The 27,884-nt window shown below is 44.6% G+C and overlaps 2 protein-coding genes across 6 annotated transcripts; one reads left to right on the forward strand and one right to left on the reverse strand.

The window, feature by feature from the left end:
* Window positions 1-989: 989 nt before the first annotated feature.
* DDX42 (DEAD-box helicase 42) lies at window positions 990-18,104 on the reverse strand. Its single transcript, XM_082071143.1, has 18 exons — window positions 17,995-18,104; window positions 15,922-16,158; window positions 15,259-15,409; window positions 14,583-14,644; window positions 13,559-13,595; window positions 12,154-12,303; window positions 11,632-11,736; window positions 10,934-11,053; window positions 10,057-10,233; window positions 9,293-9,421; window positions 8,335-8,434; window positions 7,765-7,812; window positions 7,595-7,692; window positions 6,546-6,822; window positions 5,668-5,894; window positions 4,952-5,062; window positions 4,462-4,563; window positions 990-3,998 (listed from the first exon to the last, which is right to left on the reverse strand). The coding sequence occupies exons 2-18, from the start codon at window positions 16,140-16,142 to the stop codon at window positions 3,231-3,233; spliced, it is 2,883 nt and encodes a 960-aa protein (XP_081927269.1). The 5' UTR covers window positions 16,143-16,158; window positions 17,995-18,104; the 3' UTR covers window positions 990-3,230.
* Window positions 18,103-27,835, forward strand: CCDC47 (coiled-coil domain containing 47). 5 transcript variants are annotated; one of them, XM_082071152.1, is made up of 13 exons: window positions 18,103-18,222; window positions 20,487-20,749; window positions 20,853-20,960; window positions 21,133-21,307; window positions 21,612-21,733; window positions 22,321-22,386; window positions 22,737-22,838; window positions 23,171-23,281; window positions 23,860-23,945; window positions 24,525-24,583; window positions 25,510-25,619; window positions 25,785-25,952; window positions 26,238-27,835. In XM_082071152.1, exons 2-13 carry the CDS (start codon window positions 20,492-20,494, stop codon window positions 26,316-26,318), a joined length of 1,446 nt encoding a protein of 481 aa, XP_081927278.1. In that variant the 5' UTR covers window positions 18,103-18,222; window positions 20,487-20,491; the 3' UTR covers window positions 26,319-27,835. The 5 variants fall into 5 exon arrangements, with proteins under 5 accessions (XP_081927278.1, XP_081927279.1, XP_081927280.1 ...); XM_082071153.1 differs by having other exon boundaries at window positions 18,118-18,254; XM_082071154.1 differs by lacking the exon at window positions 18,103-18,222 and adding an exon at window positions 18,241-18,262.
* The last annotated feature ends 49 nt before the right edge of the window (window positions 27,836-27,884 follow it).

The raw sequence follows: 27,884 nt of genomic DNA on the forward strand, positions 1-27,884 counted from the left end.
TTTGGGCTCCTTTTTCTCTTGCATGGAGAGCTGGTAGCAGGGAGCAGATGCAACAACACAGTTCCCTTTCCCTCACACCTGTGTGCAAAGGGACCGCGTGTTCTCACTCCTTCTACCTTCCTGGCCTAAAAACGAGCAGCCGTTTCGAAACCTCATTTCCTTCTGCAACTGATTGATGTGATGTCTGTGCATGCAAAGTCTTGAATCATCACCATAAAACAATCCTCCAGGCTCAGTCTCACCTCAACAGTCTGGAAAGTGAGTTCAGCTCCAGGATGTATAAAGCTGATTTACTGAGCCCATAGTCCTAATGTCTGATTTCCCTATTTAGCACCAGTTCCTGTGTTGTACAGCCTGGGGCAGGCAGAGTGAAGAATATAGAATCATTTTGATTGGAAAAGACCTTTAAGATCAAGTCCAACCATTCCCCAGCCCTGTCCCTGCCCCATGTCCCTGAGAACCTCCTGTCCGTCTGTCCAGCCCTCCAGGGCTGGTGACTCCAGCACTGCCCTGGGCAGCCTGTTCAATGCCCCACAGCCCTTTGGGGAAGAAATTGTTCCTAAATCCAACCTCAACCTCCCCTGGTGCAACTTGAGGCCATTTCCTCCCATCCTAAGATGCAGAGCAGTTCTGCCTCTCCCGCTGCCCTCGCTTCCATCCGCGTGCAGCTCGCAGAAACACAGTTGTCCATAAACACACAGACCACTGCATGCAAAAGCCTTGGCCCTGTGATCATCTTGCAGGCTAAAAAGTGAATAAAGAGACGGTCTGTACGGCCCGTTTCCATCCTCAAACTCCTGCAATGCCCAGACAATCCAGCCAGACCGCAGGGGAGGGAGAATCACGTCGTGATTGGGAGAGCGGGTACATACACCAGTTAAAATTAAACAGCTTGTTGGTTGTCGCATTAAGTTTTTTCATACCTGCTCTAATGAGGCGCAGTCACGGCACTGTGGCAGTAATTTCTGAGGAAGTATTTTTATGATCAAGACAGTGTCAGCGAACATGTAAGTAATTCTGTGCATTCCCAGATCTTCCGGTGAAAAGCTAAAATACAAAGGGAGTCACAAGGATTAGAAAGCACAGACCTGTGAAGCGGCATTTCTAGCTCTGCCAGGGATGGGTATTTACTCGCTCAGGTCTCAGGAGGCTCCTGGCAGCTGAGAGAGGGGTGAGGAATTTCAGTCATCCCACCGAGCAGCAGAGGGACGCGGTGAAGAGGAGAAACCCCGCAGCTCCGCACACGGGGCCGGGTCCAGCAGCAGCGAGTGCAGCCCCAGGGAGGGGGGAACCAACAGCTTCGACTGCGGAGCCGTTTCTTCATTTGTTTTGAAACTCAGATCTTTAATTGTGCTGAGTGATCAACCTGAAGCATAATAACGAAAGGGGAACCCAATAGTTGCTCCTAAACCTCTGCCCTGCATTGGCCCTGCAAAATCTTTGTAGTAGATCTGCAGAGCACAATCAGCACAATGAGGTTCCTGCCCAGACCATGGTTAGATAACTAAAGGGAAAGCTAATCTAAAAAAACCTATTAGATCCAGTTGGTGAGGGGACCCAAATGTTGGTGCCTTAACTGCACCCACACCACGTGCAGGTCAGATCCCAAACCTGCCGCCGAGTTCCCTTTGCAGCTCTACCAATGACCCCAGGAAAGGCTGGATGAGCAACACGCCCTGGGCTGTATCCCTCCCACTTGTAAAATCTATTCCCCAGGAGGTATCGAAGCTCAAACAAGGTTTGCAAAGCAGCGTGGGGTGAAAGATACTGCGGAAAAACACAGAAAGTTTTCTACCACTACAATCCACAACTTCTGGTGAAAGAAAGAGACACAGTGAAATCTCCAGGCAGCCAAATCTCCATCAAATGCAACAACAGCCCAAGGAAGAACTGGAGAATAAAAAGCACGTGCTAAATATTTTTGTCCCAGTAATAAAACATTTACTAGAGCAAGCAGAAAGTAAATGCACAGCTGATAAAGAAAACATCACAATCTCACAAAAACCTGACAGTTTCTGATCCTTCTTTCAGTAGAAACAAGACAGAGGTGGGTGCTGACATGTTTCAACAAGAGAGTTCTTCCTTTCCTTGGTGGCGCAAAAGAAACAAGTTAAAAAACGGATAATACACACAAGTTAAAAATGGTCAAGCAAGATTTTGCAGTTTTCAGTACATGTGTCCAATATGGGGCCATATTCGAGCTGTTCCACTTCATCAATCACTTTTCAAGTTCTCCCTAAAGGCTTCTGAGCAGCAGGTCCCTGAATTTCTAAACGAAGCCTCTTAGCTGTGCTTCATGGGGTCACCAGCCTCTTGACTTTTCTGGCCTATCTACATTTTTTCCCTTTTTTGCTCTGAATTTGAAGCAAGCACTCAGCCCTCTCGTAACAGAAGGCACATAGGCACAGCAGAGAGAAGTTTGCTATGCAGGCTGCCACCAAAATGCAGGTTGTTAGGAAAGAAGAGGTTCTTTGAAAGAAAACAATACCTGGGCAATGGGGCTGGGATTGCTGTACTGAGCACAGACCAGGCAGGGAGCCCATCCCTCTCCCCCTGGGGATCTGTGGTCAGCTGGGCTGCACAGGGATCCCTTCAACAGCTCCAGGAAAGAATTTTTAAAAAGGAAATAAAAGAAAAATCAACTTGCTTCATCCCACCTTCAGCAACACAAACTGATACATTCTGACTCGATGGGAGAGATGTTGGGGGCAACCTGGAGACCAAATTATTTAGGGGTAAGAGAATACGTGAAGAGATTGGGGAAGAACTCACCATACCGAACAAATTGCTGAAAGATTAATGTTTAACAGGTGGGTCCTGAGCATCTCTAGATGGGCTGTTTTTTTTAAATGTGAATGCTGGTTAAGAAAAGACTACTTTATACTTCTATGGACAACAGTTGCTTAACATTCCAAAGGACATGAAACAGCTTCTTCCTCGTCAAGAAGATCTGTTTACATCTGGCAGAGAGTCACTTGAGCACTGAATGTTTAAAAGCAGAACCCAGGGAGCTTTATCAGAGTGATTTCTCTTGGACTAAGCACTGTGCGTACACGTCATTAGAGTGAACCTGTCCGCAGATGTACCGGCCCACGCTCGCACGGGGAGTTTCCACTGTTTCCTTCTCCTCCCCAGCTGCTCAACAAACAGTTACCAAAAACCCCAAGAAATCCTCCGGAAACAAAAGACAACACTACCCGCAGAGATTCCAGGCTGTGAACCACCAGCTTTTAACTGTCCCACCGGCTCTTCTTACGTTTTGGGGGCTCTGGGACAGCAAAACCATCTGTCTTGTTGTCTCGGCTGTTGGCATCCTTCCTGTTCTCCCCATTCCTGTTCTCGTTGTTCCTGCCCTCATTGCTGTTCCTGCTGTCACCGTTATTGCGATTGCCACCGCCCATATCAGCGAAGTGCCGGCTTTCAGCGTGGCGATGGTTGTCGCCGTGTCGGCCCTCTCCATGGCGATAAGCGTCACTGTGGCGACCACCTCCTTCTCCGTGGCGCTGCACATCGTGGCGCTGCACATCGTGGCGCTGCACATCGTTGTAGCGACCGCCTCCCTCTCCGCGACCGCCTCCCTCTCCGCGACCGCCTCCCTCTCCACGGCGCGGGATTTCGTTGTGGCGACTGTTCCGGTTGTCGTTGTATCGTTCTCTGACAATGCCACCACCACCACCAGCAGCAGCCACGCCGGTGCCGCCGCAGCCGATGCCTTCTCGATTGTTGGCGCTGGCGTTGGCGTTGTTGAAGCCCTGCGCTCCGACGCTCGGGAAGGAGGGAACGCTGCTCAAATTCCCCGTGCTGGTGAAGCCCGGAACACCCTTTGCTGCAGCGGTGGCTGCAATCGGGCTGTCAGGACTTGCAGCGTTTTGCTGTGCTGAACTCGTCGGTACCGAGTTCAAGCTGCCAGCGCTGGTCCAGCCGCTGGCACCAGCAGCGGAGCTCCCAGTCTTTTGGTTATTTAAGCTTGCAGCAACGAAGTGGCTCTTATACTGGGACTGCCGGCAAGAGACAAAGAAAAGAGAGCATGTTTGCATCTACGCTGCACCACGCGACACACAATCATCGTGCATAGACAACCCGCCTTAAATTCTGGGAAGCCCCTAGGATAAAGAGTTCCTGTAAAAAGTCACTCCTGGAGTGATCACATTCCTGCTGTGCCTACCAACACAGAATTAGTAACAGATATTTGCTAGCAGATCACAGAAAGGAGGGTGCTCTTATACCATAAGGTTGATTTTTACACTGAAGAGAAAGGATTTCTCCATTCCCCATTTCTTTTGATTGCAATTACACGATTGCTGCTGAGCAACCTAAGTAGGATCAAGCCTAGGAGCAGAAGCCAGAAGGGAGGGTGAGTAAAGGGGCAGCAGAAAACAAAACAAGTTTGGCAAATTAACTTTTCCAGGTTATGTCCTTTCCTCTGGAGTCAGACCTTGGAGTACGAGTGATCAAACCAACCTGGAAAGCTGCTTTCATTGCCGTAAGCCTGTCTCCCATTGCCCCAGTAGATGGTTTGTACGCCTCGTAGTTACTCATCACGCTATTGTTGTTTCCACGGTCCTGAGAAAAAAAAGACAACTGGAGAGATTTATCCAACACAGAGACTTCTGATTCAACCGATCTCTGAATCTACCTTGACCCTGCGCTCAGGAAATACACCCACTAAGGATGATGAACCTCTCTGAAAACCTTCCCTCGTTTTGGAAAGGATCTCCAAACCTCCTGGATCCCTGTGGCCCTAAAGAAGCGCTAGACAAGAAGATCACAGCAGGGACAGTTTCACTTCAGATATTTCTGATACTAACTCTGAAAGATCCCAAGCTATGAAAACATCTGAAAGCAGATGCTGGACTCCACTACTAAGATTTTTTTAAAATTAAAGAGTTGTCAATACTAAGTTTAAAAGTTCTGAGAACCTGTAAACAACTTCCTCAGCATCTCTACTTACAGAATTTTCTGATCCCAGACCAGGACGTTCACGGTACCCTAAACCACCACCACCGATATTCAGCTTCTTGCCTTTTCCTCCTTTGAAACGTGATTTCCGGAACCACGGGTTCTGTACAACAGAAGGACAAATGCCTCTCAACACAGGGAATAAGAAGCTCCATAAACGCACGTAATGAGGCTTGGGAAAGGAGGATTATGAGCATTTCAAAAGAAAAATGTAAATACGCTGTTTCCCTTCCAACAACACGGCTGTTGAGAGGGGATGGGATGGGATGGGATGTGACAGACAACAGCGCTTGCAAACTAAGCTGCAGACAGTTCTGACATGTGGGTCTGAAGCTTCTTGTTATAAACGCTTTTTATGAAAACTAATTTTTTGTCCTGAGCTTTCATCCATTTTAAAGTTTTCAGGGTTTGCATTCTAATAAATCCAGATGGTGGACCTGGAGTGTTCTGCTGCCATCAGCCAGATCACAGCTCCTCATTTCCTAAGCAGTGCCTGACTCCAAAATAGATTGGATATTGTGTTCAAAAATCTACATGTGTTCATGGATTCTTTCAAAGGCCATCACAAACACTAGTTAAAAACACTATAGATTGTCAAGAGGTCACTGCTAACACATGATGGAGCCAGAAACAAGTCCCTAAGCTCCTGATTTTGTGCCAATCATGGAAGGAACCTTCCCCTACTCAAGGAGTTTTGCTCATTCGTACCTGCATTGCTAGATCCAACAGCTCTTTGGAAACGTGTTGATTAGCACCTTCCAGGTTCCTGACCAGATCACCAGCGAAGTTACTGTCTTTGGGAGTCAGCAGAGTGTAGGCGACTCCCTTCTCGCCTGCTCTGCCAGTACGACCGATCCTGTGGGTGTGCGTATCTATGTCCCGAGCCACGTCGTAATTGATGACGGTCTTAATGGAAGGAATATCTAACCCACGGGCTGTAATAAAGAACAACAGAGCGGCAAGTGTGATTATCCCAAATTAGCCCAAAGCAATCCCATTCAGACCAGCACACCATTCTGCTCCAGCAGGAAAGGAGTTTCCACAGGAACACACCCCCGTTAAGACACCCTTCAGAGGCTAAAACTCTTGGTTATTTAAAGTGTAGCAACATCTTCTCCAAGAGTAGCATGTTACACCAATCTTGAAGTTCACCGGCTTGGAGATGGAAGAGATCTCTTTCAATGACTGTGTTTCCAAGAAAGGACACTTTACTAAAGGACACTGAAATTCACTCTTTGTTCAGCTAAACGTCTGGGTACAAAAGCTGTTCCAGAGACAGCTTCAAGTGTGTCCATCTCTTCTTCGTTTAAGCATGCGCAATGTGTCATCTGATTAACGAATACCAACTACTTCCTTAAGAAACAGCTTATTTTCTTTCTGTATATTAAAAAATATCTGCCAGACTGTAACTTAAACATCATTAGAAGACTTAAAAAATAAAACTACTTGCTAACACCGTGTATGTCCGAAAAAAAACATCTGGAACACAGAAGCCAACCTCGTTGCCTTCCACTGAAATGTGTTGTTAGCCCTTCTGCTGATATCCACAACTTGTACAAGCTGCTGTTTCTTAGAACGTTTCATACCTGCCACATCAGTAGCTACCAGTATCGGGATGCCCTTTTTCTTAAATTCCGAAATGACTTTATTCCTCTCGCTCTGATCCATGTCACCATGGAGCAGCCCCAGACTATGATCTTCCTGTTTGAGGTTGTTGGCCAACTCTTCTGCATTCGCCTTCTTGGTGACAAACAGGAGGACGCTCCCAGAAGACGTGAACTCCACGAGGCGCCGAGTCAGCCAGTTCCACTTGCTGGGGCCAGAGGGGAAAATCTCCACAATTTGAGTAACGTCTTCGTTTGCCTAAAGGGAGAAATAATTCATAAAGCAGGACAGAAAGGACAGCGTGGCAAAGAAATACAGATGGCAGAAGAAAATGAGGGATTTAGGTGCGAGAACAAAAAGTGACCAAAATTCTCCTTTAAAAGAGGTTTCAGCTCTCATCTAACTGCTGATCACTTCCACAGAGCGGAGAAGACAGAAGTTAAATGAGCTACTCTTTGCTAAAGCCGAGAGAAGCGAAGCGCAGCCTTTGCCGTGACGCAGTTCAGCGCCCTGTTGATCTAAAGATGGGTATTGCAATTTAGATGCTCTTGCGACAGATGCTGTTAACATCTAAAATAGGGCGTGCGAGAGCAGAAGAGATGGAGGGGATGCTCCTCAGCAGGAGTTATTCACGTGGCAATCGGAGGAGAAAACCCCGTGAGCTGTGACATGAGTCAAGAAGAGAGGAGGCATCGCAGTTTCAAACCCTTTACTGCAAAAGCTGTAATTTACATCTTGAGAGAAAACAAAAGGATGTACCCATTGATTCAGCCTAATTAAAAAACCACAAATCACTGCATTAATGCTTCACTCCTTGATGAAACTTCCTGTCACTATAAAAATATTTGTTGGCAAAAAGCAAGGTCAATAAAATTTAAAAATAAACAAAAAAAACCTTACTATTTTTTGTTAAGCACAAAGAATTTGCTCTTAAATATAAATGATGACCACTGCAGTTTAACAGAAATTTCAGGCAGCAGAAACAGGATGGTTCATTTCTCCAGCTGGCTCAGAAAGAAGGTGGAATTACCTCTCCAATGTCTCCCTGCACAACTCGAATTGGGTCGATCAGGATATCTCGAGCCAATTTCTCAATCTTCTTCCGGAAAGTGGCGCTGAACAAGAGGGCTAAAAGAAAAACAGTATTTCAACTCCTTGAAAAATGAGCTTTCTTCGAACTTTCTTCCTTTTCATACTTACTCTGTCTGTCAGGACGTACATGGCTTGCAATTGATCTGACCTGATATTCTGCAAAGGAGAGGGAAAAAATGTTCTAATTAGCATTGTACACTCATTATTTAGTAGAATAACTCAAAATACAACTTCATTGCTTTATTTAACAAATAACCACAGCGTGAGCGAGTGCCTCTCAATATTTACACAGAATCCCAGAATGTCAGGGATTGGAAGGGACCTGGAAAGCTCACCCAGTTCAATCCCCCCTCCCGACACTCCCCCTTTAGATATCTGTGAACATGAAGGAGTCACCCCTCAGTCTCCTCTTCTCCAGCTCCAGAGCCCCAGCTCCCTCACCCTTTATTCAGCAACTTTAAGATAAAAGTCAGGGTTTCTGGACTTCAGCATCAACAGGGCTTCGCTCATCTCTTTATAGTAACAGACACCAGACCATTAACTATGACTTTTGTCTATAAGGGGTTTGCTTAATGTATTTTCAAGTATATGAAGCTACAGGGGTTATAAACAGTCCTACAAAGGTGGGAACTGGATAGGCATTGTTTTCCAAAATAGCAACCTTTGTTCATTACATACCAAACCCCATATCAAACATCCTGTCAGCTTCATCTAACACAAGGTAAGTGACTCTTTGGAGGTTGGTAGCTTTCTTTTTCACATGATCAATCAGTCGACCCTATTAAAGAAAAAGAAAGCCAAGTTTTTAATGCATATTTAGAAAAATGTTAAAATATGCAACCTTTAAGCACTTAACTGTTCCTTATCCTCACTTGCAAGAGACTTAGAACAGAAAACATCTCAAAACTTCAGTCTGGAAGTGTCGATATTCAAGTCATAGAAAGAGTCCTAAAACCCTCCCCAACTACACTTGACAAGCTGAATTTTAGGACTGTTTTTTTTAAGCTTAACAGTGCTGAGATAATAAAATTCCTCATTCTTCACTACAATTCCATTTTAAATGTGAACTGGCTACTTAATCCCACAATTTCTGGCAAGGAGGTGTTTCATATTTTGGTTTCTTCCCTAGTACTTCAATAAATAGCCACAATAAAACTTCCTCCAGCATTTGTTGGTCAGTTTTGCCCAAGTTCATAACGAGCTTTTGCAATGAGCAAAGCCAGTTGACAATGGTGCTCATTTACATCGCTGGTTCAGCATCAACACCCGTTCCGATTCAGGATTTCAGCTCTTCAGTGATTCAGGAGGATGGCACTCAAGTTCATGATATTCTGGGAATTTTCTTCATTAACTTAAGGCTCAGCAATCAAAAGCTGGTATCACGCACAACTGACACTGATTCAAGCAGATCTTGCTTCCTACTCTGTCTTCTACTGGAGATCATACCTAATATTTCACTCAGTTTCTCTTAGGAGAAGAAAAACCCAGTATATTCGCCCTCAACATCAGACAACCTGCAAAGAACCTGGATTTCAGTGATCAGAGAACAAATCCTGCATCACCAATAGTAATAAAAACCTGTCTCAACTTCAGTTAAGCAACAAAAACATGGCACTGGGCGCATACAGGTACTTACCGGTGTGCAGACGACGATCTCCGCTCCCTCCTGGAGGGCTTTGGCTTGCTCCCACATGCTCCCTCCTCCGTACACAGCTACGGAGCGCAGATTATACGCCTTACCGAAGCGCTTACATTCAGAATGGATCTGAGAATTTTAAAGAAAGCACATCACCCTTCACGTTACATCTGGGAAAAATATCCCTACCTTGGAAATATATTCCAGCTCCTGAAAGCCACTTTTCAGCTAATAATTTAATGAAACGATTCAGAAAGCCTCAGGGCTGAATAATTCAATACTTGTGGATAATTCCCAATAAATAATTTGGGAAACCTATTTAGTTCTAATTTAACCCACAGGCTCTATCTTTCCACACACTGAATTTGTGGCTATGCATCCACAGTATTCTTAATACTTAGGAATACTCACCTCCATCCCTGGGAAACTGACGTATAAGTTGGGGAATGACCTATTAGAGAGCAGCGTAGGGGAAAGGGACCTGGGGGTTCTGGGGACAGCAGGGTGACCATGAGCCAGCACTGGGCCCTTGTGGCCAGGAAGCCAATGGGACCTGGGGTGGGTTAGAAGGGGTGGTCAGTAGGTCAGAGAGGTTCTCCTGCCCCTCTGCTCTGCCCTGGGGAGACCACATCTGGAATATTGTCATGCTCCTAACGCACAGTTTTGTCTGATAGTTTACTGAGGTTCTCTGGTAACTTCCGCCAGGAATTTTGTCATTGGCCATAAGAACGGCATGGAATGTATACGCTTCTATACACACCTACCTGTTGGCAAAGCTCTCTGGTCGGACACACGATCACGGCAATGGGACCATCCCCCGGCTGAAGCTCCTTTTGATCCATGATGTGAATCAACATCGGCCAGATGAAAGCTGCTGTTTTCCCACTTCCAGTCTTCGCTATCCCAATCATGTCTCTGCCACTGAGGGCAACCGGAACACCCTAAAAATAAGGAGATTCTAAACCCATATTATGCCTACCTTAGCATTTTCATGTGCTACATTTTATGTGAAAACTCAGAGAACACGAGAAAAGCACATTACAGAGGACTCACAGCAACATACACCAATGCTTACACAGTTTTATTGCCAATTTCAGATCTGAAGTAGTTTGTTTTAAGGCCTGGAAGCAATTATCATGTTATGACTGTCGGTGTCCTACACTAAATCAGTGTTTGGGCACAGTATGACATCCCAAGCATATATTTACATGTCCACAAATACAACTCGTCTGGCTGTAAGAACACTAAAACCAAATTCTCTGAGCCTGTTCTTTCTGTAACCTGAAGTTCTCAGTTCATCCCTACTGTCGCTATAAGGACCTTGGTTATAATCATATTATTGATCACCATCAATCCACATGTGCAGTAGAATCCCTTTTGCTTGCATGGCTCTTCAAGGCATGACCAGTTAAATGGTCCAGCTCACAGGGCTTGTATTCTAACTGCCAAAAGAAATTTTAAAATTGCCTTGTTGTATAGTTACAAGACTTTCAAACAGAAACTGTTTAAAAATACAAATTATTCTTCTCCATGACAGCTCTACATAGGAAACTAGAATTGTACACATTCTCCCATGCGCCTGGGACCTTTCCCTGTGTTCTATTTGCTCTGCTAAGGTGTTAGAGACGCAACAACGCTCACCTGACACTGTATAGGAGTGGGCTGCGTGTACTCGGATTTCCTAATTTGATGCATAAGTTGCTCATCAAACCCAAAGTGAGCAAAACTACTGGCAGGCCTTGGAGGAGCAGCACCGGAGACCTTCGAAACAGAAAGAGATGCTTGTTCAGAACAGTATAAGAAAAACAAAGAGCAATCTGTACAAAAATGAAAACAAATGTGTGTCTCTACCTCTGTAAATGGCTTTTTATTTTTTGAATAGACGTAAGTTTTACTGGGCACAAATTCCAGATGTGTTGTGTAAATAGGACTTTCAAGTACAAAAATTTAGAGAAATTGTCAATGAATTTAAGCTACTAAACAGCCTATCTACCTCCTTGTATAATTGGTCGTCTTCTTCCCCAGATAATTCCCTTCACAGAAACACACTGCACTGACACGTCACAAATGGTGAAGAACTAAGGCTTGTGTATAGTATTTCCAGTTTCAATTCCTAGTTCTTCAGTCCAAGCGCAATCACACAACTGACAACCTTGGGTGCCCATTCTGACAAGTCCAGAGAAGACTTTAAAGAACTGCAGAGGAAAACCAAGCTCCCTTAAATCAAAGTTACTGAGGGTATCCAGGAGGCTTGGCATTCCAAAGCAGGAGTTTCCTGTGAACGTCCTCACTAAAACTGTTAAGACAGTCCAAAAAAAAAGCTTTTATGACCAGCTTACCCGGAGATTCAGCTTGTGACGTAACTCCACCACTTGCTGCGGGGTGAGAGTGGTGATCTCCTCATGCTCATCGTAGAAATTTTTCTCAAATGGTGGATATTCAATCTGCAAGGGAAAGGAGTTAGTCCAGGACTCAAGATTCTCTCTGTACACTTAGTTTTGGAAGGGAAGGGTCCTTTTGAGAAAAAGTTCTTAATTGTCGGCAAGAACATGGGTTCAAACGGGAACACAAGAGGTGCCACTTAAATTTGAGAAGAAACTTGTTTGGGGTGAGGGTGGCAGAGCCTGGCCCAGGCTGCCCAGGGGGCTGTGGAGTCTCCTTCTGTGCAGACATTCCAACCCCCTGGACACCTTCCTGTGGAACCTCAGCTGGGTGTTCCTGCTCCAGGGGGGATTGCACTGGATGAGCTTTCCAGGGCCCTCCAACCCCTGACATTCTGGGATTCTGTGATATTCCAATCTGCTCTTTAGCTCCTGCTTTCTAGAATGCCTCAAAACACAAAGGAATAAACTTCCTCCTACCTCTGAATGGTCAATAGGTGGAAGAGGATCGATGATTTTTTTGGACGGAGCTATCGGATTCCCATCACTATCATACTCCAAGTTATCCTCTTCCTCTTCTTGGACCACACCAGCAGTAGGGTTTTCAGCCATGTAGCGAAAATAAGCTTCCTGCAGCAAAACATATCGGTAAAATCACATACAACAGAATGCAAAAATACTACACTCGTTGAAATGATGCATATGCTAGATGGCTGTTTGCTTTCACACCCACCATTGAGGAAAAACAAACCAAACCAACAACAAAAGCATTCACTAGAACTGATTCTTCTAGTAAATACCAAGTTACGTTCAAAAGAAGGACAAGTACAAATGAAGAAAACAAAGCGTCAGACCACAAAACGCTCTCAAAACCCAAACTACTTCTCTTACATATCTTCTTAACTCCTCCTACTAAGACTTGTTATGCTTAAACAGAGTAAGCTATTCTTATTTCCACATGAGCAAAGTACAAATGCTGCAGGTTTTTAAAGAGATCACAATATTACTAAGCATATGACATTCACACTTTTTTAAACACACTATGCCGAAGAGTTTCTCCACTTTCCCTAACTAGACTCTAAAAAATGAAAATATTTCTATTTTTCATTGAGAGACTCAACAGCAAATGGGAAAGAAACTATTCCAGAAAAGCCCTTCAACACAAAACCAGGTTAGAAGTCACTGTCACACGTCACCTTTCCAGCTTACAAACAAGTACATGTCTCTCAGAATCCCTCTGGCACACCAAGACACTCTCCTGGAAGAAACACCAGTCTCACTTGACCAAATTGGAAGCAAAGACCTAGAGGCGAGACAACCCTGCTATGCTCTGCCCTACTGTGAGTAACGCAATAGTTATTAACTACAAGTTACTAGCAAGGTACATTTTGAAATGAAGCTTTTCCTCTTTGCTGACTGCTTCTGTTACAGCGATGCCTAAAATAAAGAGCAAAAAGCCTGATTCTTGCCCTTAACGGAGAGGAGATTTCCCTGCAAGTAGCCTCCACCGCTTAACAGCCTCTCCCTAGTGCTCCATGTTAGCTGATTCTGCGAATTTCAAATTTGATGAGACTCTCAGATACTGAAAAACCTGTACGGGAAGTTGAAATTCAAATTGACTGAAAAAATATCTTCTCAAATTGAGTGAAAAAGAACAAAATTGTCTCCTAATAGATTTTTTTTTTTTAGGTGAAACACCCAAGGGTAGAGACAGCAGGGTAACAACTAGAGTTTCCTGCTGAAATGTCTGGATACTGCATGCGATACTGGAGCTTTGTTTGTACCTAGTACAAGTTTGTACCTAGTTATATATCTGGGGAAGGAAGATTAAAAAAAATAACAAAACAAACAAAAAAGAAGATAGAAAGACTGCATAGGAACTCACTTGGTCATCTTCCTCTTCAATGTCATCTCGAATACCCCTGGAAAAACAAGCGGAGAAAAAAACTTCCCTGCAAGTGTTCCACAAACCCAGCTCCATACTTGCATTTGATTAGCGCTGAGCTCCGTATTTGGTGGAAGACACAACACTACAACTCAGTAACATTCATAATCCCAGCCCACGGAGTTTTTATATTTGGTGCCAACCATCACAGCAACCCTGCAAGACTTATTTTTACTTCTATTAATGAGACTGAAAGATTAGGACTCCGTCTTCCCAGTAGAAGCCACATCAAAGATCATCCTGGTCTAAGTTCTTGATGCTACAGAAGTCTCATAACTGAAGAGGAATATGAGGCAGGAAGAGCAAATCCAGTTCAGAACTTCCCCAGGTGGTGATTTGGATCTGGTGTTCTGTTTCAGGACCAGGTATAATCTGATCAACCCTCTGCAATGCAAATTCTACCAATGTATCTGACATTTATATCAAGAATTAACAGCATCATTACTTCCTTGGTCAAAACAGATAGATAAGCTCTAAAAATGTAAACTGTTTTTAAAAATGTGAACTGTTTTTGAACTCCAAATTTAGTATCTCAATTGTCACATGCTACCTACAGGTACAGCAGCACTGAGTTATCTTGCTCATATAAACTTAATCTGAAACCAAAGCATCCTGATCACTGCAAGGATGAGGAAAGAAGAAAAACTATTCAGGCTGATCTGGAAGGTGGTAGCAGAACAACGTGCTGCCCCAGTTTGTGTGGCCTAGAAAGGCTTCTCGTGTGAGGTAACTCTCAGTGCTGTCACATTTTACTGTACAATGCCACCACGGGTCCTTCCCTCCTATCATTCCATTTTAACTGCACAGAACTTCACCCATGGGAGATATCATGCACTGATTAATGCTGTTTACTAGGTATATATTATATTGTCTACAGAACAACCATCATCAACAAAATGCATTGGGATTCTCTCAGCACCATACAAGACACAGGCAGGCATGGGAATTATAAAAGAGAACTTACTTAACAATCTTTTTTTCTTTGTCTTTATCTTCAAGTCTCTTCATGTCTCGAGCAGCTTGATCCTAACAGGTCATAAAATTATGACATGTTAAAAAAAACAAGATGGTAAAATACGGGAGGGAAAAACGTTCCTGCAAAACTAGACGACCATGCTACAGAGACAACCATTTTTGGACTAAACTTCCTCTTCCTCTATACCCCATTATGCTTAACAAATTCTCCTACTAATTCCTTTGAAATGTATATACTGCAACTTTGTGGCAATGTTGTTGAAAAAATACATTCTCTGCATTCCTCCTGCAAACACTGTGATAGAATCCAGCTAATAAGAGAACTGTAGCTAAGAAACAGTTCATGATAAATACAAAACATTTCAATTCAGGTAGTGAAAAATGCACAAAACCTTAATTTCATACTCTGAGACACACAAAGCTCTTTGCTGTATTGTTTTGACATGCTCAAAGCAGTTAAATCGTTAAGCTATTGTAAATCATATCCACCCTCTCCCTATCTAATCCATCTTTGAGTTCTAATCAACACAGCATCTTGCATAAAAAACAAAAGGTAAGTGACATTCTGAATACAGCTGCCAAAGCCACGAGTGACATTTGCTGCTCCTGACTGGACAGAACTACAGCCAGAGAAATTCATCAACATTTCACAAGTCGGGTCTTGCCTCCACTTCAGCCATGAACGCCTCCAGAGGATCGTCGTCGCTGTCAGAGTCTGCCGATTTGGAATGGAACTGCTGCCGAGTGGGGGAATTCTCTGCGGGAATGTACGGCAACTCCACATTGCTGGAATCTTCCTCTTCATCCTCAAAGTATCTGAAGAGAAACAAAAAACGGCTCGGTCAGCACACAGTCTACAGCACCACGCTGCCCTTTGTGGTTTCTGAGTTGAGTCAAGCTTCCTGCACTGAGATGGATAATGAAAGTCAGTATCTATATAGGAAAATATGTTGAAATGTATTTATTTCTTTATGACTATTCATGTTGTAAGCTAAAAGTGGTGGTAGGGCAAACAGATGTTATGGAACTGATCGTGATGGGCTGACACCCATAGGAAGGGAAAATAACTGGTCCTGGGCAACACCAAAATCTGCTGCAGAGCAGGGATGGGAGTTCCTGCATGTGACTAACTCAGTTTTTCTTGATACTACCACCATAAAGCTACGGGGATTCTGTTACACCGTAAGGCAGCGCTGGGTTATTTATCCTCAAGCAGACTTCTCTAGATAACTAAACCTCATAAATGTCACAGATACTTTCCCTGACCTTGGAAACTTTAAAACACTAAAATCTAGAGCTGGATAAACACAAGAAATAACCCTACTTACGCATTCTCTTCATCAAAATTTGCTCGCTTTGACCCAATTTTATAGAAAGAAGGCAGCTGAGGAGGTCCCGATTTCGCAAACGCAGCAGAAGAGCCGGCTGTTCCAAAAGCACTATGAGACTGCTGAGAGAGTTTGGGCTCCTCTTTCTTCCCAGGTGTTATGGCAAATCCACCAAAACCAAAGCCTCTCTTAGTACCAGGTCCACCTTTATTCCAATTCATGATGTCCGCAGTATATCTGTTAAAACCAGAATAGATAAATTAATCCCCTTTCTGTTTTAGGTAGTTATTGTATATAATTGTCACAATTTTTCCTGTAAGCAGATAACTTCGGTCATGATAGATTTGTGGAAATGTGGCTGACAAGTGTTTGATCTGTTTCCCAAACAGGATCTGGGCTTTGTTCTTTTCTTGTAAGTATGAACATACCCACAATTTGAAAAATAACAAAACAAGGAGGTTGTCTTTCCAAACAGATGATTACTTAAGCATATTTAAGATGCTGCCTGTCCTGTCTGTTCTGTAATCTAAGACAAACAGACCCAAGGCCAGAACTTTGAACATCAGGAGGAGCAAGAGATGAAAAGTCAACTCTGTGCGTATTTTCCATGGCTGTACAGTCCCATCTTCGAGCGTTTCGGGGCTTTGTAAACACCACACTACTGCCATCCAGACACCTCCAAAAAGCAGGCCCGCAGCAGCACACGGCTCCGGTACGAGACAAGACACACTTCTGCCAAAAAAATCAACCCCCTCTTCTTATAAAAGCACCTTGAGCCATATAAATGCTCTCCAACCTACATTTTTCAAACCATGTTTAAACATAACACACCTGCTCAGAACTTGGTTTTCTGAGTTATCTAAAGAGAAGACTGAATTGATATACTAAGATTTTACATTTCCCCTTCCAAGGAATTTAATGATTTCACCTGCGTTGTCAAGTAAGTCATACCTTTAAGGCAGCAAAAGACAGTACAACACCCATTGTTTCCAAGTGTGTTATAATTAAGTGGCCCAAAGGCTACAAATCTTACTAAACAAATCCTCATATTCAATGAGAATCCTCCAATTAGATCAGAATTCACTGTCAAGAGAAACAACTTCAAAATAATCCGTCAGTTAATACTCCTACTGCTCCCTGTGCAGCACATTTACTAGCTTGGGACTTGCTCAATAGATCTGAAGTCTGGACCACAGCTCCTTAGGAGACTTTGGGGAAAACTGCTGTGCAGTTCTCCGCGGCAGCAGCTGACTCTGGTGTCGTGTTCTCCCACTTGCACTGACACAGGGTGCAGCTTTCACACCTGCAGATGCCTGGCAGATAGAAGATCAAAATGTACAACAAACGGATGAAAGGTGGAACTTTGCACTTCTGCTGCTCACAGCCCAGTGAACGATCTTTTAAGTTATAGCACCTGATTTTAAGGATTCTTCCTCACTGAACTTACTGATTTCCTCCCCGCCCTCCCACCACCCCAGAAAATAAAATCATTATTTTACCCTGTCGTAAGTACAAAATTTGGTCTGTTTGCCCACGGAGCCCACTGGTGAGTGTACAGGGAGGGGGTTCCTAGAGAACAGCAGAGACCGCAGGCTGACTGGCGAGGCTCTGCTGCCCTGCAAATGCCGTTCCGAGGGACAAAACGTGAAGGTACGGGCCCTATCTCCAGGTTCCCTGGATCTGAGGGGACATGTCTCAGCTGCTCCGGTTTCAGGCGGTCGCTGAATAGAGAAGGGACCCCCCCGCCCGCCGAGACGGCCCTCCCCTGGGCACAGCGGGGCAGAAGCCAGCAGGTCCGGCGCCGCGGGAGCCCCCTGCGCCGGGACAGGTGCTGCGGAAGGGGCCGCAGCTCTCCCGGGACACCGGGCCCTGCTTGGGGCCGGTAGCGGGGCCCCTCACAGGCCTTCCCGCCCGCGGGGCCCCGGCACGGGGGCGGGCCCTTTGTTCGGGCCAGGCCCAGGCTCCCCGAGCCCGCACTAGGCCGCGGTCCCGCCAGCTCCCGCCTGCGGGGGCCGCCGGGGAAGGAGCCGCTGAGCCGTCCCGGCCCGCCCGGCCCCGCGCCCCCTCACTCACCCCTCGGGCGCCACAGCCGCCTCTGCCGCCGCTTCCCCGGTTACCGGGGTGGGGGGGGTGGAGACGCGACGTAGCTACGCACCAGCGAGCGTGCGTGACGCGCTGACATCAGCACGTCCCGCGGAGCATGCGCGCTAGCGGCAGGTGAAGCCACAAGAGGAGGGCGGTAGAACCAGACAAGACGTGAGCGTACCGGGCCGCTCTCACCGGCAGCCCCGGGGCCGTGCGGTGGGTACCGGGGCCCGGCTGCTGCCTCAGCCGTGGGGCTGTGAGTTCTTTTCCCGCTGCCCGCGCGTGTATACCCGCACACCTGCGCACTTCAGCGCGGGCAGCCCGAAGTGCGCATGCGCTGCGGAAAGCACGTAGGCTGCGCCGCTTGCGGGCGCTCAGCGGAGCCTGGAGGGCCGGGCCTTAGCGGTGGCGGCGCCGCGTGACTCAGGTAACGCGGCTCCGCGGCGGCAGCTCCGCGCCCGCCGGGCGGGACACCCCGCTCCCGCCGCCCCGGCCGGGCCAGCCTCGCCCCCGCCCCTTCCTCACTCTCCGTTACTGGCCATCCTTGGCCCCGTAGTGCCCCTGAGAGGCGGCCTGGCCCTGAGGGCGTGCGGGGCCTGGGCTGTCAGCCGCGGGAGCAGGAGGCGCTGGCAGCGGGGCCGGGGGGCCTGGAGTTCCCAGCACCCTCTGTGTGGCCCCAGCACCCCCAGGAGGGGGCCAGGGGGAAGGCGAAGCGGGCGTGTGGGGCAAGAGAGCCCCATGGGGCTGATTTCCCCTCACTAACCTTGACTTGTATCCCTGGAAGGGGCTGCGAGCGGCTGCCTGGAGCCGGGGATCTGCGGGACGGCGAGCAGCTCCTGCGGTGCGTGCCCCTGACTGAGCGGTTCAGGGCAGGGGCCAAGTCCCTCTCCCTTCCCTCTCCCCTGTGAAGGGAAAGCCGGTGGTTTATAGATCGTGGAGCTTCTGCTGAAGCACGTTCTGCTTCATGGGGTTGTTTGTATGTAGAATGTGTTCTGCCTGTGACAGGTGGCCGAGTTAGGAGCATGTTCTAGTTTTCACCTCTCTCTAGTTCAACTGTCTTTTGGAATCAGCTGCGGAGTTTTATTTTGCATAAAGCTTTATGGAGTTGGAGGGTCTTCTGAAAGTGGATATGCTCCAAGAGTCTCGAAATTCGTATTGTGAAACTGCTGGGGTTTGGTTGAGCAGGTGGCTCTGTTGTCTGGGTGTTTTTAACCTCTGAATGCAAATTCTGTCATATGTAAAGAGTGTTTTGTTTTTTCTGTTTAGATTAACATGAAATTGCGGCATACCCAAGCAATGTGCTAAATGCACAGGCTCTGTCTTGAAGTAATTCTTGTCTTTAATGTTCTTGGGAACATGTTTTGTTGTTTTGCTAGAATGAGAACCCTTTGACAAAGCATTTATTTTAGCCATCCTTGTCATTCGCAGCAGTGGGTTCCCTGTATGAGGTACTCAGAGGAGTGCTGGTCTAATTTAGGAACAAATTGTTTCTATTTCAAGTTTTTAAGAGAACAATCTCATTAACATTCAAGTTCCCACTCAGATGTGGTTGCGGGAGGGAGTAAAATGAGCCTTCCTGCCAAGTCTGATGCAGCCGATCCTCCGTAGCTGTCTGAAATGCAGCAGGAGGGTTATTTCTGCCTTTTCAGGCCCTCGGTTTGGATCTTGGTAACATAATCCTCAGTGATGGACAGTCTGAGGGGGAGACAGGACTGGTTTGAGATTAGCAGAAAAGACACAGGAAGCTGAGGGTAAAAAAAAGGTGAATGGCTAAACCGTCTGCAGGTTTCTGGGAGATCTGGGGAAGGAGCTTTAGTCTCATGAGCTGCAGTTTACTGTTGTTTTGGAGTCCGGTGCAATATCCATCCTCTTCCTGCTTTTTACTTGTGTGGCATTTACAACAAAAGACCTCTACCTCTAACCAGAAATAGTGCTGAGATGTGATGAGACCCGATTCTGAGCGTGCAGTCTAGAAAATCAAAAGATGAGCACTTTTAAAAGAGCAGAGGCTATTGGAGTGTTGCTGTTTAAAGTAAATTAACTAAGGGCATTTTAATATTTACTACTGTTGTTACACATTCACTCATCTGACTGTGTCTAATTGCTAATTAATAACAACTGTAGGCACAGTGTGTGGTCTTTGAAATGAGCTGGCAGTGCTGACTGACTGAGCGATGCTGTTGGAGAGTCAGTTTTAGAACAGAACATCTTTGCTTCCAGAACTTCCTCACCTGAACCGCTTGGCCAGGTGTGAACGTGCTGCTGCCTCAGCTGCTCCTGCTACAAGCAAGGGAGTCCAGAACCTCAACTTCAAAGTTATTTTTTTCTTCTAAGAATATTCACTTTATACAGAAGATGGCAAGATCAGGCAGGGGTTTATTTTTCACTCTGGTCTGACCCCGACAGTGTTGTTTTTTTACTGGAGGTGTCATGTAACAAAATCCTTATTGATTTTTTGCAACGTTTGATATTTCTTTCAGTGAAAATGAAGAATTTATATATTTTTATTGCTGTCCTGCTCATCCCATGGAGTTTTGCTTTGGCAAAGTATGATGAATTTGAGGATGGAGACGACATTATGGAATATGATGATAATGACTTTGCTGAATTTGAAGATGTTAATGAAGATGCAGTCACTGAGTCTCCTCAGAGGATCATCACTACAGAAGATGATGAAGAAGAAGCCACTGTAGAGCTTGAAGGTCAGGATGAGAATCAGGAAGACTTTGATGCAGATACACAGGTAGTGCCTCATCTGCTTCCTCTATGTGTTTCTCACCTTATAGTTTTGGATTTTGCTTACTGGGCGTTGGATTTTCATGCTGTTTGTGACTTTTGTCTTTTAGGAGGGTGATACTGAGAGTGAACCATATGATGATGAGGAATTTGAAGGCTATGAAGAGAAACCAGATGCCTCTCCTAGCAAAAATAAAGACCCCATAACAATAGTTAATGTAGGTATAAGTGTTGATTTGCTTTCTATTTGGCGTTTCATCAGTTTTTTAAGCGGTATGCTAGTAATGTCATTCATGGTGGGACGAAGCTTCTCCAGCCTTTTTCAAATTGTTTGTGTATATGGCATCTGCTCATTCAATGTGTAAAAGAGTTTCCATTTGCTCCCTGTAGGTCCCTGCTCACCTTCAGAACAGCTGGGAGAGTTACTACATGGAGATCCTGATGGTAACAGGTCTTCTTGCTTACATAATGAATTACATCATTGGGAAGAACAAAAACAACCGTCTAGCTCATGCGTGGTTCAATACTCACAGAGAACTGCTAGAAAGTAACTTTGCTCTTGTTGGTGAGTCCCATAATGACTAAGATCTGTTTTCAGTTTATTTGAATAAAGCTGGTTTTAGAGCAGCATGTAGGCTATGGAGAAGAGTAACTTTTTCTATGCAGATCCATGATCGCACTAATGACAGCTTTGTGTCAAACAGCAGTACTGAAATTATGTTATGGGGTTGTAGTATAAATTATTGAGAACCATCACAGTGATAGTGAAGTTATCCAGCAACGACTGAGCTCTAAGCCTACTGATGAATGTCGGTGTTTAAATTTGTGGGTTTTAGATCGCAGTTCTCTTTCACTGTTGTTTTCTTCAGGGGATGATGGCACTAATAAAGAAGCTATAAGCACTGGGAAACTAAATCAAGAAAATGAACACATCTATAACTTGTGGTGCTCTGGAAGGGTGTGCTGTGAAGGAATGCTCATCCAGCTAAAGGTAACGATGAGGGAGTTCGTACCTGTCACCAGTTTTCAGGTTTTCCATTCCAGCATGAGCAACAAGAGTCCCAGCTCAACTCCTTCACTCACATTCAGAGATGGGGTTCTGAATATGGACCCATGAAGGGAATTCTGGTTGGACTAAAGATCTGTACAGGCCTGTATTGTGCCCACTGAATTAGGTAGGAGTGGATGCTTACAGAAGGAGTGTAGAAACCAGAAGTATAGTGTAAACGGCAGTAGCTGGGTGCTGAAGAGAGGGACTTTAGTGTGTTGGAGGAATGGGCCAACAGGAATTCCAATGAAAAACAGCAGACAAATACAAAGTACTGCACCTGGGAGGAAACACTAGTTCAGCTCCTAACTTGAGGGAACAAGGCCCTGAGAAACTCATTTAATGCAGAAAGCAGACCTGCTTTTGAGCAGTACAGGTGACATCCAAAGGGCCCTTCAAGCTAAATTATTCTCTGAAAAACATCTACTTACCACTGTCCTCTTTTTCCTTGAGCCCCACTATCTGCCAATGAAGTGCTGCACTCGAGGTATATTTAACTATCTTCTGTGTTTACGAACTTGTGTTTTTAGTTTCTCAAGAGGCAAGACCTACTGAATGTTCTTGCGCGCATGATGAGGCCAGCTTCTGACCAAGTGGTAAGTACTCAGCCCGCTAGATGAGCAGTTGCGTTCTTTCAGTTCCGCTCTGCTGCTTTTGATTGTTCTTATGACACACAAGTGAGCTGCTAGGTGTCTTTTTATAGTATTTCATATTTTCCAGTTCAGGAACTGTCAAAAGATTCAGAAAGAATAATTCATATTTCTTTTCTGCTTGTGAAATGCAAGCTGCTGGTGACTGGGAATTGTTTCATCTATGGGGTTTATTGTTTGAATGGTTTTGTGAACAGTCTTGTGCATCAAGACCTCATCTTGATAAAAGGTGGTTTCACAAAAGGCAGAGTATGTCATATAAATCTGATCAGGGCTAATAACGTTCTGTCCCACAGCAAATAAAAGTAACAATGAATGATGAAGATATGGATACCTATGTGTTTGCTGTTGGAACAAGAAAAGCGCTGGTGCGGCTTCAGAAAGAGATGCAGGACCTGGTATGTTCACATCAGGAATACTACTAACATGATATATAATAGGATATAAGAACCTCTAATCTGTAGATTGCTTACTTTCTTGGGAACAGCTGAACCCTTGTGACTGGCCTGTTGGAATCAGTGTGTGGGGAGAAGATATTAATGACTATTGACACTGCATGCTTTAATTTATGCTTGACATGTCCCCAGCCAGACTGAGTGACTGAGTTAGTGGATTTGTATTGTTTTTTATCAGGTACTTTAGGGGTCCCACTGTTCTGGAAGAGTTTGGTCTGATAAGATACAAGCTTCTGTTTGTTTTTCTTTCTTTCCCCATGTTCTCTTTGGAACAGAGTGAGTTCTGCAGTGATAAACCTAAGTCTGGTGCAAAATATGGGCTTCCAGATTCGCTGGCTATCTTGTCGGAGATGGGGGAAGTCACGGAGGGAATGATGGACGCTAAGGTAATCCTGAATTAATTAGTACAAACCTTCTGTGGTAACCCTCGCACTTACAGCCTGTACAAAACAGTTCTAATCTTTATCTCCTGTAAACATCACAGCAGGAGAGCCAAGTGGCCCTAGTGAGATCTAGAGAAATCAAGACCCTAAGGAAGCTTAAGGGCTGGAGGAAGGATGTAATTCTCACACCTTTATTCCTTTTACATAGCAACTGCTATTCTAATGTGAGCTGCAGACTTAAAACTGCCTTTCAAAGCCTGGCAGTTACTTCCAACAGCCAGTTTGAAGGAGGGTGTTGATGGTGTGTCTGCAGGTCCTCAGAGCTGACGTGTTATCAAATGAATTGGAAAATCTGTAATGAGAGTTATGTATCTGATACCTAAGTTGCTCAAGTTAATTCCATGCATTGAGGCTCATTCTAGCAAAAGCTGAAAAACCCTGACAGTTTACATTTTCCTGTCATTATGACAAGCTGAGCACAGCAATTTTCTGAGTGATATATGGACACTTTGGCAAACCCACATGGAGCGGGTAGGCTGCAGATGGGTGTTGGCAAAAACTAACCCCAGTTTCTCTTTTAGATGATACATTTCCTCACGCACTATGCTGACAAGATTGAGTCCGTCCAATTCTCGGACCAGTTCTCCGGTCCAAAACTTATGCAAGAGTACGTATAAAGCCAGATCTCTCCTCCCAGTAGCTATTGTAACACTAAGCAAAACAGAGGTGAACAAACTTGTTTGCAGTGTGAAGCCTGCTGAAATGCACACAAAGAGAAATAGGGAGCAAAGGTGAAACAGGTGAATAAATCCACCCTCAATGCTTCCAAACGCTGCATTAGTTTAGAAGATCCAGGTACTGTATTGCCTTAATATTTATTTTAGTGGGCTGGTTACATTGTAGTTTGGGCAGCCACAAATTTCAGATAACACCTGGCAGCTCCAGTGTACACAGCTGCATGGAAAACAAATGAGTAATTCCCCTAAAGGTATGGGGCACATTAGAGTTTAAAGGCCAAGAATGCCTTTTCACTGCATGCTTTTGACCAAAATACTTAAGGAATCTGAATAGTTTTTGAAGCTTAAATTTGAGTTACAGCCAGGCTTTTAATCTCAGTTATTTTACTTGAGTGGTTTGCAAGTGTCTCTTGGTTCTTGACGAGCTTTTCCCTAACAATGTTAGGTATTTCGTGTGCCTGTATTTTTCTTCACTCATTCCAGCCACTTTTTTTTTTCTTTTCTACCAGGGAGGGTCAGCTTACAAAACTGCCCGAAACTAAAAAGACACTTTTGTTTACATTTAATGGTAAGAGAATGGTGTAAATGGATGTATGTATATTCAGGAATGTTGTGCTTTATTTGTGCAAGTTGCACATTCTGTTATCTGTAGAAGACAATATATGATGAGTGCCTTCTGTGCTTGTAAAAGCATCATTGATTAATTAACAAGTAAACAGAAGGCACCAGTAACACTGGGGACTGGATGGCATATTGTCATGATAACAGGATATTCAATCTCAGATGCAAGACTCTACACTTGCCCTTGTTATATTTCATTAAATTTTTCCCTGCTCAACTCTCCAGCCTGTCTGGGTCTCTGGATGGCAGCACAGCCTCTGGCGTGTCAGCGACTCCTCCCAGCTTGGTGTCATCAGCAAACTTGCTGACAGTCACTCTATTCCCATATTGAATAATATAGGCCCCAGCACTGCCCCTGAGGCTCTGCACTGGGTCCAGGCCTCAACTGGACTCCACCCCATTGACCACGACTCTCTGGCTTCTTCCCTTCAGCCAGTTCGCAGTCACCTCACTCCCCGCTCATCCAGCCGCACTCCCTCAGTTCAGCTGTGAGGACGCTGTGCAGACGGTGTCAATGCCTCACTCAAGCCCAGGGAGATCACGTCCACTGCTCTGCCATCATCCATCCACCTTATGTCCTCATAAAAGTCCAAGTGAATCTAATGTCAGAGCCTGAATTCAGAGCTTAATTTGTATTCCGTACTAATAAAACTAAGAACGATTGTGTGGGGGAATTGTGCCTGTCACTGTGTGAGGATTCTAAATGTGCTCACCAAAGCTAAATGCCTCTCTTAGTTGGTTATGTCCTTCCTAAAGAGGAGGATAAGAACATCCTTCTTTCATGAATGGTGTGAGCAATAAGGAAAGCGTGTTATGGGAAGTAGAAAAATTCTGCCAACCTCTCTGAATTAACAAGAAGCTCTTTTATTTTAGTGCCTGGTTCAGGCAACACTTCCCCAAAGGACATGGAGTCTTTGCTGCCTCTGATGAGCATGGTTATCTACTGCATTGACAAAGCAAAGAAGTTCCGGCTGAACAGAGAAGTAAGTAGTGTATATTTTTCTGTCTTCTGAATATTGTATGAATGGCAACCATTATATTAGATCCTTAAGATTGGGAGCCATATGTTTCTAGTAAGACTATCAGAGATAGTGCATCCTTCTCATGGGGGACCTGTATTAACTGCATTTGCTTTTCTCTGTGCGAAGGGTAAACAAAAAGCTGATAAGAACAGGGCTCGCGTGGAAGAGAACTTCCTTAAACTGACTCACGTACAAAGGCAGGAGGCTGCCCAGTCCCGTCGAGAGGAGAAGAAACGAGCAGAGAAGGAGCGAATCATGAATGAAGAGGATCCTGAAAAGCAGCGTCGGCTGGAGGTGAGATGGATTTGCTACTGCGAAATTTCTCCTGTGGTATCTCCAGGGCTGCATGTAGGTATTCCAGCAACAGCCAATTTTTGTCTGCCCTCCAGCCCATAAGAAATCAAACTGTCAGGGTATGAAACATGTGAAGGCATCCAGTGAGGAGCCAGCTCATGCAGTCCAAGATGTGAAATCAAGTACTGGAGGGTTTTTTTTGTTGTTTGGTTCTTCCAAAATGATCAGCTTGCTCTTTGAAGAGCTCACCCGTGTTCATTCCAGTCTCTGTGTCCTTGCTTACAGGAAGCAGCTTTGCGGCGTGAGCAGAAGAAACTTGAGAAGAAGCAGATGAAGATGAAGCAAATCAAAGTGAAAGCTATGTGACTCCACATGAGAGGCATCTTAGTGCCACCTGCAGAATTTTAATTCCCAGGGTACAAAGACCTACTGAACTCCATAATCCTACACTTCGAACACTAACAGCCATTAAGAGAAATGTTCCTTGCATTGGTGTTACTTATTTAAGTATTACAGCAACATGCAGGTGTATGTAGAGAGCTTTGTCTCGGCAATTTTATTCCAGGTGGTATAAATTTTTGCTACTTGTCTGTTTAAGAAAAAAAAAAACTGCAATATTATTGAATGCTCTTTGTCATTTGTTCTTTAAAAACAGAAGATTGTAAGCCTGTCCACATGTGCTGGTAACATATTCATGCTTTGGTTTTAAACTTTGGTTTTAGTTATTGGGAGGGACGGGAGAAACTTAAGGGGAGGAAAACTGCACAATAAACATTTACTGTGCATTTATTTGCATTAAGCTTGTAAAGGCACAAAACTTAGAGCCTTCCATACACAGTATGGATTCTTCAGGGATTTAAGTCCAGTAGAATAGAAGTTATTTTTTAATTTTGTTTTTTTTTTTTTTTACCAATGACAGACTGAACCAGTATTAGGTCACCTGTGGGCATGATTGGCATGTGTATAAAATTACATGGGTTAGATATGAGGGAATGGAACACATGAACAGTTTCCCACTTGTGGTTTTGAATGCTGCAAGCTTAATACAATGTGAGGTCTGTAATGTCAGCATGGTGTTTCTTCAGGAGTGAGTGCATGGTGACTTAGCAGCTTCAACCTGCTTTCCTTGAGTATTTTTAACTGTACAAGTTTGCCTGAAAAACTTTTCTCCTGATCTCAGCAGCTGCTTTCTAGTTCACTCCAGCCAGAAGTGAGATTCAGTGAGGTATCTGCAATTGCCAGTTTCCCCAAGCGAGTAAAAATGTTTCAGAGGACACATATCCTCTTCATCTGGTAAATGATCACTTCAGGTTTTTGAATATAAATGGGGAGAATGAAGTGAATGCGCCTGTGCAAGCACTTCGTTAACAGAGAGCTCTGCATTTTATAAATGCTTCCAGTCTAGAAGGCATTTTATTGGTGCTTGTAACAGACTTTTAACAGTTTTGTGGGGAAACAATGTCTTGCATTTTCTTGTTCAATGCTTGGTGCAAACTTGGTACTGAGGCAATAAGAATGAGCTGCTGTTGAAACAGCAATTGCTTAAACATCTTGTTCCAGCATGGGGTACTTCACACTGATTTAAATGCAAATGTCTGTAACCTGATACATGCAAATACATTAATTTTGTAATGGTTGGTAAAATGATTTAAAACCAAAACTAATGCAGATTTTATGAAATTTCAGCACTATTTAGCTTTAAAGATTAATACGGTATTGTTTCACAAAAGTCTTTGAAAGGAAATATTAATTTGTGCTTTTTGAGTGAATGGACAGCTTTCCTGAAGTCCCATACATTTGTGGGCCATGGCAGCTAATTTTGTAATATGAACAATCTAAAGAAGAGTAAAATATAATTAAAAACACTCCACCTGCCTGCTTTACTTGGCTGGACTCCGTGTTCCTGTCATCTCGTAGAATCTCAGAGCTTTG

This window comes from Streptopelia decaocto (genome assembly GCF_964273445.1).
Source record: "Streptopelia decaocto genome assembly, chromosome: 22".
NCBI lineage: Eukaryota > Metazoa > Chordata > Aves > Columbiformes > Columbidae > Streptopelia > Streptopelia decaocto.